Source organism: Pseudophryne corroboree, chromosome 9 (genome assembly GCF_028390025.1).
Source record: "Pseudophryne corroboree isolate aPseCor3 chromosome 9, aPseCor3.hap2, whole genome shotgun sequence".
Lineage (NCBI taxonomy): Eukaryota > Metazoa > Chordata > Amphibia > Anura > Myobatrachidae > Pseudophryne > Pseudophryne corroboree.
The window spans coordinates 384,660,450-384,674,851 of NC_086452.1; the positions used below are offsets into that span (position 1 = coordinate 384,660,450).

Below are 14,402 nucleotides of genomic sequence, written 5' to 3' on the forward strand. Positions count from 1 at the left end.
CTTTGCATCATGTGCTGTTTGGGGACTATTTTTTAAATCTGCCATCCTGTCTGACACTGCAGTGCCACTCCTAGATGGGCCAGGTGTTTGTGTTGGCCACTTGGGTCGCTTAGCTTAGTCACACAGCTACCTCATTGCACCTCTTTTTTTCTTTGCATCATGTGCTGTTTGGGGACTATTTTTTAAATCTGCCATCCTGTCTGACACTGCAGTGCCACTCCTAGATGGGCCAGGTGTTTGTGTCGGCCACTTGGGTCGCTTAGCTTAGTCACACAGCTACCTCATTGCACCTCTTTTTTTCTTTGCATCATGTGCTGTTTCGGGACTATTTTTTAAATCTGCCATTCTGTCTGACACTGCAGTGCCACTCCTAGATGGGCCAGGTGTTTGTGTCGGCCACTTGGGTTGCTTAGCTTAGCCATCCAGCGACCTTGGTGCACCTCTTTTTTTCTTTGCATCATGTGCTGTTTGGGGACTATTTTTTAAATCTGCCATCCTGTCTGACACTGCAGTGCCACTCCTAGATGAGCCAGGTGTTTGTGTCGGCCACTTGGGTCGCTTAGCTTAGTCATCCAGCGACCTCGGTGCAAATTTTAGGACTAAAAATAATATTGTGAGGTGTTCAGAATAGAGTGGAAATGAGTGGAAATTATGGTTATTGAGGTTAATAATACTATTGGTCAAAATGACCCCCAAATTCTATGATTTAATCTGTTTTTGAGGGGTTTTTGTAAAAAAACACCCAAATCCAAAACACACCCGAATCCGACAAAAAAATTTCAGGGAGGTTTTGCCAAAACGCGTCCGAATCCAAAACACGGCCGCGGAACCGAATCCAAAACCAAAACCCGAAAAATTTCCGGTGCACATCACTACTCCTGATATACTCTGCTGTCTGCCCCCCTAGGGGTGCTAGGGATTTCTAATTGTTTTAGTTGCCTCCACTTTGTTTTAATACGCTCATATGTAAAATTTGACAATCTTCGCTTGTAAACTGTGGATTTGTATAGAAAGACAGAAGGACGGATTTTCGCTTTAATATAGTAGATCTCTATGCAGGCCAGCGCCGTAAGTAAGGGTGTGCGAGCACTGCTGCACAAGGCCGTGGGAGCAACATCGTTGTTCCTCCGCTCCATAGCACCAGCATTTGGCTTGCATAATGTGTAGAAAGGCATCCTGCAGCCTAAAGGCCTGCCTAGTGCCACCACAGAGCCGCCCAGACTGCTTCAGCCGGCACAAGTTTGGAGAGCGGGGCCGATACAGGGGGAATGACATCATATTCTGCCTCTAAATATTGTATATTGCCATTAGCCCACACCCACAGGATTCTTTATAGTGAGATTAGAAACACTCAACTATATTGACTGGAGAACTAGTTGCATCAAAACAAGGGAAAGGGTTTGTTCCACTTCTATGCACCTCACAGTTCAGGATTTCAAGTGATTATGAAAAAATTATATGGTAATAGGCACCACTGACATACATGGGTTACACAGCTGGCCAATGGTGTCACAGGTGATTAGCATGGATCACTAATACAAGCAGGAGGCTCGTACTTAGACTAGACGTCTCCTGCTGCATTACCATACTAGTACAGTACATTGCTGCTGACAGCAGTGATGCATGTGAATCAGGCCCTGTACGAGACATTATATAATCAGAACATTGTCTATCACCGCGCTGGAAGTGAATGAAAGTCATCACACAGTGCCACAGTACACCAATAACTTTAGAACAGATTTTAATATGTGTGAAATGATAAACATTAACTGTCCATTCCAATACAAAACGTTTTATCAAGGAGCCTTTACATTGTTCAGAAGCCTTATTTTAATGACATTGCGGTTACCAGGATACTATATTGTGTGTCATCACAGAATTTGAGCAAGTTGTCAAGGTCCCTCCTCCCACCATTTAAGGGTTTATTTAATAATTTTCTTGACGGCTTCCACAATGGCTATTTTGTCAATGGCAAACATCCTCAGCAGCTCAGCTGGTTTACCGCTACGGGGAACGCCAGACACTGCCAATGATTTCACTGTAATTCCAGGCTCCCCAACCAGGACAGCGGCCACTGCTTCTCCAATGCCACCTAAACAATCAATATACAACGTGAGTCTTTTGTCCAAATAACATAATATCATAATTATCGTGCACCTCTGAATAAAAGGAATAGTTGAAAACAGCCATTTTGTGGAATAAATCAATTAATTAGAGTGTAGTGACATCATTAGAGCCTCAGCCATTTTGTTCCTCACACCCCATGTCACTGGGGAATACATACGATTCCCCGGTGGATGAGGTGACGGCTGTCCGACAGCGGGATCCTATCTGCCAGAATGCCGGCAGCGGGTTGAGCGTTATAAAGCCCCTTGCGGGCTCGGTGGCTCACTGTGCTTGCCACAGGTTATATTCTCCCTCTATGGGTGTCGTGGACACCCACAGAGGGGGAATAGCCTGTGTCGCCAGTATTCCGGCGGCGGCATTTCACCGCCTCTCGGGATTCCAATATCGGTATTTTGAACGCCGGGATCCCGACTGGTGGTATTTTAACTGTTTCCTGTCACTGGATCCTAGATAATATGTAGGCTGCATATTGGTCCCACACATAACATGGCTAGAATACTGGTTTCAGGTGACTCAGCTGATATAGCCATTAGAGGGATCTCTGTGGGCAATGTTTAACAAAAGCACAGCTAAAAGCAGTTGTGTTAACTAATACATACTCTATTCTAGTAAATAAAGTATAACTATCAGACACGCCTTACCTTCATGGTAATGATCCTCCACGGTTATAACTCGGCCCTTAGTGGCTTTGGCACTGTCAATAATGGTTTGCCTATCCAGCGGTTTAATGGTGAATGGGTCAATAATTCGGATATTTATTTTTTCTAGAATTAAACAGACATTTACATTAACAGCTGAGTGGTTTATCTTAACATCTTCAACATGGTTTAATCTGTAAACCTTGAAAAGCATGGTGGCACAGTGGTTAGCATCACTGACCTACAGCCAGTGGTGGATTAGGGGGACAGGGGGAAAGTACCCCCTGGCCCCCCTCTCTCAGGGGGCCCCTTGGCCAGAGCTGCTGTACAGAGACAATTCTGCCCTTCTCCAGGCTCCACCTCCAGCAGCAGTGGCAGCTGCTGGTAGAGCTGCTGCTGGTAACTGAGCCTAGAGAGAAGTACAACTGTTCTAAATATATACAGTATATATATATATATATATATAGCGAGAGAGAGAGAGAGAGAGAGAGAGAGAGAGGAGGCACGCTGGGCATAGCCAGGTGTGCGGTGCTGACATGAGGGAGAGGCCCCCGTTTTAAGTGCCTCGGGACCCTAAAGGCTTAAACCGGCACTGCTCACAGCACTGAGTTTATGGACTTAATTTCAGCCAGGGCATTATTATTATGTTCTCCCCGTGTTTAGTTTACCAGCTACATGTGAATAATTGAATATTCCCTGAAAAGAACTGCATAATATGTAGGCACTATGGCCCTCATTCCGAATTGTTCGCTCGCTAGCTGCTTTTAGCAGCATTGCACACGCTAGGCCGCCGCCCTCTGGGAGTGTATCTTAGCTTAGCAGAATAGAGAACGAAAGATTAGCAGAACTGCTACTAAATAATTCCTTGCAGTTTCTGAGTAGCTCCAGACCTACTCACAGATTGCGATCAGCTCAGTCCGTTTAGTTCCTGGTTTGACGTCACAAACACGCCCTGCGTTCGGCCAGCCACTCCCCCGTTTCTCCAGACACTCCCACATTTTTCCCTGACACGCCTGGGTTTTTTAGCACACTCCCGGAAACCGCTCAGTTACCACCCAGAAACGCCCCTTTCCTGTCAATCACTCACCGATCAGCAGTGCGACTGAAAAGCGCCGCACGAACAACAGCAAATCTACTAAATTTTGTGTAAAATAACTTAGCGCATGCACTCTGCGTACCATGCGCATTTAGCAACAAATCGCAGCATAGCGAAAATCGGCAACGAGCGAACAACTCGGAATGACCACCTATATAAGAAACTGATAACAAACAAATATAAACAGCAACAGAGGTCTCTGACAGATGATGACTGCCCTGCAGTGGCTTATGGGCCTAATTCAGCCTGGATCGCTAAAGCAAAATCTTCCTCTTATTTTGTTTCTGTGCAGGGTAAATACTGGCTGCTTTATTTTTACACTGCAATTTAGATTTCAGTTTGAACACACCCCACCCAACTCTAAAGCCGGGTACACACTAGAGAGAAGTCGGCACGAAATGCCATTTTGTAACAACATTTTGCCTACATCGCTCAGTGTGTATGCATGATTGCGCTTTCCCATAGCCATTAGCGATGGCCACTTGGTTCTATGTGCTGCACATAAAACCAAGCATTGTCGCTAGCGTCCTGTATTATGCTAATGGAGGACAGAACATGTTTGTTCTGACCTTCATTAGCATCGCCCCTATGTGTAAACACAATCTAGGGCTGATGGGTATTCATTCCGACGTCGGAACGAATCCCCGTCGCTCTAGTGTGTACCCACCTTAACTCTTTCTGCATATGTCACATCTGCCCCACCTGCACTGCACATGGTTTTGCCCATTAGGGAAAGATTTTGCTTTTGCAACCTATGCTGAATCAGGCCTTATGTCTATGTTAAAAAACGGATCTAGTACGCCTATTGCAAAATGTATTTGTGTTACAGCGGCCACTTGCTGCACACTGCTGATCTGCAACACAGACTATACTTTTACTGACTGTATAACAGTGAACCTGTATTAAAGTTTTGTTTAAATCTATACAGTGAGTGGCTGTGTTATATCCCCACAGGTGGAGACAGAAAACCCTTTTAACCATCAAAGTGGTATTCTGTACCTATACGATGACACATCCTGAAGGTTAAAGGGATTCTCTGTTAATATTAAAGGAGTCTTGCGTTAAAAGCATTGGGGGTAATTCCAAGTTGATCGCAGCAGGAATTCTGTTAGCAATTGGGCAAAACCATGTGCACTGCAGGGGAGGCAGATATAACATGTGCAGAGAGAGGTAGATTTGGGTGTGGTGAGATCAATCTGCAATCTAATTTGCAGTGTAAAAATAAAGCAGCCAGTATTTACCCTGCACAGAAACAAAATAACCCACCCATATCTAACTCTCTCTGCACATGTTATATCTGCCCCCCCTGCAGTGCACATGGTTTTGCCCAACTGCTAAAAAATTTCCTGCTGCGATCAACTTGGAATTACCCCCATTGTCCATGCTTTTACCGCAAGGCTCCTATAACAGTAGCAGTGCCCTGCAGCTTTTTAACCATGTTGTTGGTAAGGGGAGTACACACAGAGAGATCTGTGCTTAAATTCTAAGCAATCAGACGAGATTGCTTAGAAATTAAGCACGGATCTCTCCATGTGTATGCCCACAGCGATAGCGATACGCGGTCCCGGGCGTTGCTATCGCTGACTCTAGATTTGGCAGGCATTCACACACCAGTGAAGTGAGCGGCCCCCCAGCCCCCCCCGCTCAGCACGCATAGCGCTGTGCTGAGCGGGGGGAGAGATCTGTGCTGAGCGTTCTGTGCTAGATCGCTCAGCACACATCTCCCCCGTGTGTACGGGGCTTTAAACTGGGTGTAACTATTTCATCTGATTACTTTCATATTTGATAAACAGGAGCAGTTTACGGTTACTGTTCTCTATTTCAGCTTGTCAAAGTAATTTGTATGTAACACAGGTGATTTGTATGCGGATTCTAGATGGTTACAGGCATAGTTCTCAAAATAATTTTTATTAAAATAACAGTGTTTTCACACCATTTTTACATTATATTTGTATCACCAGTATGTACTAAAGGGAAATTGGAGGAGACGTACCAAAATTCTCCCCCAAGCCCTTAAATTTGCATTCCAGATCGCATTTCCCATACTGTGAAGGGTTTCCTAACTTCTTCACAGCCTTCTCTGCCTGCTGGCAATGACGGCTGCGCTCAGAGACCGCCCCTGTGATCAGCCATGTGTGTCTAATAGACACACCAGACTGATCACTGTGAAAAGAAAAAGTAATACCAGCACCCAGGGTCCGGTGATTGGTGATCCGGTGATGGGAGCCAGTTATTGGATTGCTGTGCTGCTGCTGTGATTCTCGGTGCAGTAAAGTGACTTTACATTGGACTTTACAGCAGAGCACTGGATCTGATGCTGTCCTCCTGGATCACTGATCACCAGTCCCTGGGTGCTGGTAAGTGTAATTGAAGGATGGGGGGGGGTCACTGGGGTTAGCTGGCACTGCATGAGTTGACACAATCTCAGAGTGTTTTTTATGAAAAATACCCTGAGAATTGTGGAAAGTGGATTCGCAGGGGCAGAGCTTTCTCACAAGCTCGATATTTGATACATCCTTGCGATGTATTCAATTATCGCATTGCAGATTGGGGCAAATTTAGCACATCCCATCTCAATTGCATCTGTGATGTGGATTGTGATAAATATGTCCTTTAGGGGGAGATGTACTAAGCAGTGAAATGAGTGAGTGAGCCAGTGGAGAAGTTGCCCATGGCAACCAGTTAGCACTAAAGTAACATTTATAATTTGCATACTATAAAATTATACAGAGCAGCTGATTGGTTGTCCAGGGCTACTCCTCCGCTGGCTCACGTCTCCACTCTTTTCACTGCTTAGTACATCACCCCCTTAGTGACAAATACATTTGTTTCCTTAAATTCTTCAGTGGTTTTTCTTTTTATTATCTGGACACAAGTGGCCGATGTTTATAGCATGCAGAGGCCTCCGAGTCGCACTGCACGTGGGACATGGGTCCCGATACTTACCACACAAAGGCACAGATTGGAATGGCACGCAGATACAGTACATGCAATTTCGTGGAAGCGTTTCTGGGTGGTAACTGGGCCGAGATGAGGGTGGCTAGCCAGACGCGGGTGTATCGCTGTCAGAGACTGCATCTAAAGTTACAGTTACACTGATACTAGCGGCCATGTTGAGACTGAGATTCTGCGTGCAATCTACGACAGTATGACCAGTGATGCGGCTTCATATGCACAGCGGCAGATTAGTGGTGTAAATGGTGGGGGTCTCAGTAGGAAGCCCATCCATCAGCTGTGACATTAGCATAAAAACATAGTAGCAGATGCAGCAAAAGACGCAGTTGCAGAACCAGGCCCTATTTGTTAATTGCATACAGCTGCTTCTATCAGAACCGGTTACATAGCTCTAAGTGCTGAAACACACTACCCGGCTTTTGCCGGCCGGGAAAAAGCCGGACGGCTTTTTCCCGTGCCGGCATTGTAGTTAACAGTGTGAGGGCTAGGGTCCCTTCACACTGCACGGCCCCGGCCCGGCTGCCGGGTTGCAGCCGGGTCTCACCACTGGAAGGTCCGGCGGCCGGGCGGCCGTCGGGCCGTCTTTGGAGCCAGTAAACCATGTGTGTGAAGGGGAGCTTTCACACACAACGTTTTTTTCTGAAGCCGTGTCTGATGCTGCGCATGCGCACAGCATCACACACGGCCTAAAGCCGTCCTGTGTGACAGACTCTGCCGGTTTCTCCAGGATGGCAAAAAGCCGGACAAAGTTTGTCTGGCTTTTTGCCATCCGGGAAAAACCGGAGTGTGTGTTACAGCCCTTATAGTGCTAGCAGAGCAACTGATACAGGTCTCACTTGTACTGCCCCTCTGTTGCCCTCTGCTGGTATACATCTGTCACAGCAGAGGGCAGTGGTAGGGTAGAGGATTTGTTTAATGTCACTGTAGTGACACCACAGGACTTACACTCCAAACAAGGAGGTAGGAGATAGCGTTCACTGAGGATACTACATGCTGGGACTGCAGTGGCAGGAACTGAATGAGGTCTGTATTCCCCGGCTGTCAGTGAGAATAGTGCAGGCAATATAACCCTGATATCAGTCTGTTAGACCATACAATCTACAATGAAAGTCACAGTTACCTTTCTTAAGCTGTTCTGCCGCAGCAAGTGCCTCATGCAGAGTGACACCAGCTCCGATAACTGTCACCTGGTCATCCTTGCACTGATGGACCACCTAATACACAACAGACGCCCATCAACAGGCAGCAGGAGATGCATACAAATGATGACCAAAGGAGGCTTTTTACCCAAGCCAATATTCAAATGCCCCACTAAAATGTCTCTCTCTATGGCAGACAATCAGTAACTATGTGACATTCTTATTCTGTCTTCAAGAATCTTTAAATACATCTAGGTAACCTTTAATGAACACATAATTATAAAACAGAAATTAACAGTATACATTTACATTTCCTTGTTTAAGCGTCAGAGTTTTCTGGTGCTATATAAATATTAATAAACATAACTGATACAATTAAGGGAGACATTTACTAAGCAGTGATAAGAGCGGAGAAGTGAACCAGTGGAGAAATTGCCCATGGCAACCAATCAGCACTGAAGTAACATCTATAATTTGCATACTATAAAATGACACAGAGCTGCTGATTGGTTGATGGGGCAACTTCTCCACTGGCTCACTTCTCCGCTCTTATCACTGCTTAGTAAATGTCCCCCTAAGTCTGCTAAAATGATGTGATGTTTACAGCCCAACTCCTGCTGCGGGTACCTGACTCCTCGCCTGCAGATGACCTACCTCATGATGCATGACTTGTCGTCCCCCCCACTTACCTAACTTCTACCATCCAGGAGTATTACATTAACCCACCCTTTCACCTCCAGTAACCAAAATCTCGCTCACTTCAACTGACTCCAAACATCCTAATCCCACTAACCCCACTGGCCATACTCCTGCCCCAAAGCCTGACATCTCCAATACGCAAATCCCCCAATTATACAAGTACTTACCTTGGCATGTCCAATCTTAAATTCCTCATTGTTGTTGTAAATAACAGCGTTCTCTGGGCGACTTGTCCTTATGAAGCATATTCCCTGTGTTACAGACAATAGTTCAGCTTGTTAGTATGTGCATTATCTGGTATTTTTCTTCTGTCCTAATGACATACACAGGAACTCTTCATGACCACTATCATGTCAGCCAGATACAGTTTCTCCAACCCATATACATGGAGTAAGTGCCAGACAGGCCCACTATATGTAGATAAATGAGTAGTGTCCTCGTGGATGCTGAAATCACTGCACCATGCTTACACAAAAAGACACATTAAATATAACATTTACTATAATAATATGTAGTGGACCTACCTTTGTGTTTGCAGCAAGCTCCACTGCTTTCTCTGCAGACACTGCATCACTCGGGTAAAACACGGTAGCAGTGGGCACAACACGGAACATGGTCAAGTCTTCCAGTCCCATCTGAGATGCTCCATCCTCCCCTGGAAAAGTCAAAAGTGTATAATATAAACATGATAAATAATAGCACCACTCTCTTCTTAAGGCTATTTTATGGGCTGGACCACTAATTCTGAAAAAGCAGTCTATACAACTGCTTGGAACCAGCGGTATCACTCAGTCAGGAGTGGCCTCCATTTTGGTAGGCTACATCCACAAGAACATTGGTTCAGTTTACAAAATGGATGCTTCAAACTACTGACAGAAAGAAAATCAAATACCTGCTTCTGGACAACACTAAAGGCCCCCATATATTACTGTGATTTCTCCTATAGGAGAAATCGCAGCTGATGCCCCTTGAGCCGGAGCCCGCCCCGAGTCAGTGGTCGGACTTTCAACATGTCCGATATCCGACTCCGATGCGCACAGGACCGCGCAACGGATCGGATATCAAACACATTCAATTTGGCCACTTTTCACCCAATTTCTTGGCCCGATCCATCGGAATCGGGTGAAAAGTGGCCATATTGGACTAGTGTATGGCCAGCTATGCACAGCAGCATGCAATGGGAGAGCCCCTAACTTGTCTGTATAAGAGATTATTGCTTTATCTAAGGTTCTCCTTTGTGCAACTCACTGTTTACAAGAGTCCATTTTGGAGCTGTCATATTGCAAATGGATGGATGCCATGTTGGCCCAAGACTTATAGGGGTATATTCAATTGAAGTCGAAAACTGACGTCTGTCGAAAAGATGGCAGTTTTCGACTTTTTAAGGTCGAATCGTGATTCGACCTATTCAATATATCCCAAATTTTTTCAACAAGTCGATTAATTCAACTTGTCGAAAAGCACGTGGATCGGCGGAATAGCTGCCGATCCACTTGCTTGTGTCGAAAACGGGGCCAACCGCCTACCTCAGTCCGACATAAAAAAATGTCGGACTGAGATGAGGGATTAGAGCAGTAGAGGGGGAGAGCCGAGGCGGGGACGGGGTGAGCAGCGCTGGAGGACCGCCGCCACTCACAGCAGCGTCCACCCGGCTCTAGCAAGCGAGACCTCGCTTGCTGGAGCCGGGTTGGACGCTGACTTGAACGGCGGCTGTGAGAGAGGGGGAGACGGGGAGTGGGACGGAGCGGCGGCTGTGACGGGGGACGGAGCTGCGTCTGTGAGACAGGAGGGACGGGGGACAGCCGCGGGCAGACGGGGGAGAGCAGCTGCTGTAGTGCTGCTCTCCCCTGTCTGCCCACGGCTCTCCCCCATCTCCCCCACATCTCAATTCGACTTTTGTAAAAGTCGAATTGAGATGTCCATTGAATAGGCCAGGTCGGATCCATTCCAACAAATGAATATCGGAACGGATCCAACTTCAATTGAATATACCCCATAGTCACTACAGGTTGATGATGTTAAGAAAATATAATTTAAAAAAGAAAAAAAAATGGTTGTTAAAATATATGACTGAAAAAGAAACATGTTGCAGTTTAATGGGTTGCACACAACACAGGGGTGTTAAGCAGTAACAGCTGTTAAAATATTTTTGCCTTGTTCTGTCAATTGTAACAAGGCAGCCATGATGTGTTCTCAGGCCCTTCCTGCATAAGAGTGCACTACTGAGTGTTAATACTTGGGAATGCCGCTGGCCACAGTCACACTGAAATTGATGCAAAGTAAACACCAAGGATTTAAAAATGCTATGCAAGGGGAGCATATGCATAGGCTTACCATACCATCCCTTTACATCAGGACATTTATGAATTATACAGGTTCTCTAGATCACAGGTTCTCAAACTCGGTCCTCAGGACCCCACACGGTCCATGTTTTGCAGGTCACCTGTAGATTTTTAAAATGTGACAGTTGGTGATACACAGTGCAGCTGCTGGGTGACATAGAAAACGTGAACCATGTGGGGTCCCGAGGAACCACTGCTCTAGATCATGGGTCTTCAACCTGCGGGCCCTCCCGCTGCTCTGAAACTACACATCCCAGCATGCCCTGCCTCAGTTTTAGCATGCCTTAATAGCAATACTATGGCAGGGCATGCTGGGATTTGCCTTTTATATTGTATAATGCACTAATATACTTATAGCACAATACGTCTGTGACAAACATGAAAGGCACAACTTGGCTATAATCTGCAGAATAATTGTGTCCCGTCCCTGAATGCACCTGTGTCCTTACATATGACTGAGTTCAGTTGTTACCGTTGCAATCTGTATCATGCACATAGGGGGTAATTCAGAGTTGATCGCAACAGCAAATTTGTTAGCAGTTGAGCAAAACCATGTGAACTGCACAGGGCCGTCTTAACAGCAGTGAAGGCCCCTGGGCACAGCAATGCACTGGGGCCCCTACCCATCCTTTGGGAGTAGGGGTGGGGGGTGCTAACAGCAGCAGCTTTGATGTCCCGCGGGCGGTAGGGGGTGTTCTATCTTCCACTCAGCATATAGGAATTAGAGCAGTAATTTCTGCTATTTAGTCCTTTACTGCACATATGGGGCGGCAGAGGGAGAACACTAAACAGTAGAAGAGGGCACTGGGGGGGCGTGGCCTAGAAGCCATTCAGAGCGGACGTGTTCTCCTTGGGCTCCTATTTACCAGTGGATATAACCACTCATACTCCCCCCAGGCACGCTCCAAATCCCTGTGTTTTATTCCCCCTTTGCCTCACTTATCAGGGGACAGTGCTCGCGGAGCCTGGAGAGGCTCTAGGCCTCTCTGCGGGTTGTGGCCTGCTCCCCGTGCACGGACCGGGACCTGGAGTTTTTGGTCTGCCCAGCCGACGGGCCGCGGGATACCGCAGGCCCTCCTGATCCCTTCCGATACCCGGCCCGAACCCTGCTACACCTACTACGGCGGGTGTAGTCCTCGCTGCCTCCCGCCTTGGCTCTCAGCGGCTGTCGCAGCTGCTCATCTCCCCGGACCGGGCCGATCCCCGTCATCCTCCGTCGCCCCCTGAGACGGCTTCCGGAGTGGTGCTTCCCTGCCGCGTAGAGACGGAGCGGCGGCTGTGCAGGACGGAGCGCCCGGCATCTCACCTGCCCTCTGCAGCCTGACGGGGGGTCGCGTAGTGGACGGAGACCCGGCGGTGCGAGGTAAGGCTCGCGGACACGCGGCGGTGGCTGGCTGACTTGGTGCACTGCCTTCCGGCCCGCAGTACTCGGCCCTGCAAGTGCCGTTCAGTAGCGGGAGCCGGCGGATGAGAGCGGCCCCCATTGAAAAGTGAACTCCTGCAGAATAATAAAGCAGGGAAGGGGATACATTCTGAGGAGGCTCCTGTAGCTGGGATTCCTAAATCCCTTATTTATCCCCTCTCAACACTCTCTTCCTGTTCCTGCTGGCTCCCTTGTCTCCCTATGTCCCTCTGGGGTGTCCGTTAGTGCTGCGGAATCGGGGAGCGGTGCTTAAAGCTCCCGCGGATTGTGGCCTACAGGAATCCCCAAAGCCTGGGCCTCAAGTTACCTAGGCTGACGGAGGTGCCCGGGGCTTCGGAACTGCGCCGCTGGTCTCGCCACCGCCTCCTGGTGCCTGTGCTGCTGCTGACCGCGACGGGACGACATCCCCTGCCGCCCCGTTTGCTTCCTCTTCTCGGAGGTGTCGGGACCCGCGGTGTCCGGACGGAGCCGCGTGGAGCCCGGCGGCCATCTTGGTGGATCTCTGACTCTGACCACGGATTCACATGTAACTATGGGAAGACCCCTAGCTACTCTCTGGAAGATGTGTCTGCTTGCTTGATGTCGCCTTAAAGCCACGTGGGGGGCTACGGCATGGCGACGACCCGCGCATTCTTATATTGCCAGGGCTATGTGAAAGTGTAATACTGCAACACCTTCCTTACAGACCGATCTCATGGTGAGAGGCACGAGGAAGAAAAAGGCCAAAACTAAGCCAGACGAGACTCCAAAATCCGCGACACGTCATTCGTCGGACCTGCGTCAGTTCTTAACTACTCCGACCTCAGGCCCTACCTTCATCTCAGTGGCACCGGATTCCCCGACTCCTCAAACTCCGGAAAGCGGCATGTCGGTCTCCAAAGACACGCATTCCCCGTTGGCCTCCTCTTCGTCTGCAGAAATCAGTGAAATTCTATCTCACGTCAAAACGCTTCCCACCAAACAAGATTTCTCTGCATTGGAGACTCGCTTGCGTTCTACTATTAAACAGGAGGTGGCAGCACTCCAACAGGATATATCTCAAGTAGCGGCTCGTGTTGATATATTGGAACGCCATGAGACGTCTAGCGTAGACACTCTAACTAAAATTCAAGAGGTGCTTACTCATCAGAGGGGTGACATTGCCTTTCTCAGGGCACGTATTGAGGATATGGATAACCGCGGGAGGCGGAATAATATTAGGGTCAGAGGCCTCCCCGAAAGTGTCCAGCAGGCTGACTTAACGACTGCCCTTACTACAATATTTGGAAAGCTTATTGAACTAGACCCGAACGAGGCAATCACGTTTGATAGAGCACACCGAGCCCTCCGTCCTCGTGGTATATCGTCAGACAGGCCGCGGGATGTGATTTGCAGGCTCCACTATTATGCCCAAAAGGAGGAGATAATGAGAAGGGCCCGTCAGCTGAACGACATCGACTTCCAAGGGGAAAAGATTCAGCTATTTCCGGATCTCGCATGGTCAACACTGCAACAACGCCGTGCCCTACGACCTCTCACCGATTCCCTACGGAAACAAGAGCTGAAATACAGATGGGGCTTCCCTTTCTCCCTTCAGGTTTCCCACAATGGCAGAGCAGTTATCCTATCCAGACCTTCGGAGTTACCAGCCTTCCTTACGACTTTAGGTCTTCAGCCGGTATTGCTTCCTGACTGGGACTCTTTTCACTACCAACCTGAAATACCAGCCGTGACCCCTCCGAATGACGTGTGGCAACAGGTGCGATCCCCGCGGCCGCGGGGAACCCACCCTACCAGCGCACAATCTGCTGAGCCTCCATGACTTTAACACCTTGCTCTATGGTGATGTCATTGTTTTTGTTATTGCAGTTGCATAATTTGGTTTCTTTTTCTCCTCTGTGCTGCAATGCGTCATTGATATTTACAATCGGTTCTGTAATGGTTTTGTTTTTGTTTTTTTGTTTTTTTTTCTTTTCTCTAAAATAAGCAAAATGTTTTCGTTAG

General features: G+C 47.8%; 1 protein-coding gene across 2 annotated transcripts in view; it reads right to left on the reverse strand.

Annotated features, from left to right (window-relative positions):
* Positions 1-1,724: 1,724 nt before the first annotated feature.
* Positions 1,725-14,402, reverse strand: part of TKT (transketolase) — a 58,020-nt gene continuing 45,342 nt past the window's right edge. For both annotated transcript variants that reach the window (XM_063940805.1, XM_063940806.1), the window contains exons 10-14: positions 9,179-9,309; positions 8,822-8,905; positions 7,937-8,030; positions 2,769-2,891; positions 1,725-2,092 (exon numbers count right to left, since the gene is read on the reverse strand). In XM_063940805.1, the coding sequence (XP_063796875.1) occupies positions 1,923-2,092; positions 2,769-2,891; positions 7,937-8,030; positions 8,822-8,905; positions 9,179-9,309 (602 nt within the window). In that variant the 3' untranslated portion in view covers positions 1,725-1,922. The remainder of the gene's footprint in view (positions 2,093-2,768; positions 2,892-7,936; positions 8,031-8,821; positions 8,906-9,178; positions 9,310-14,402) is intronic.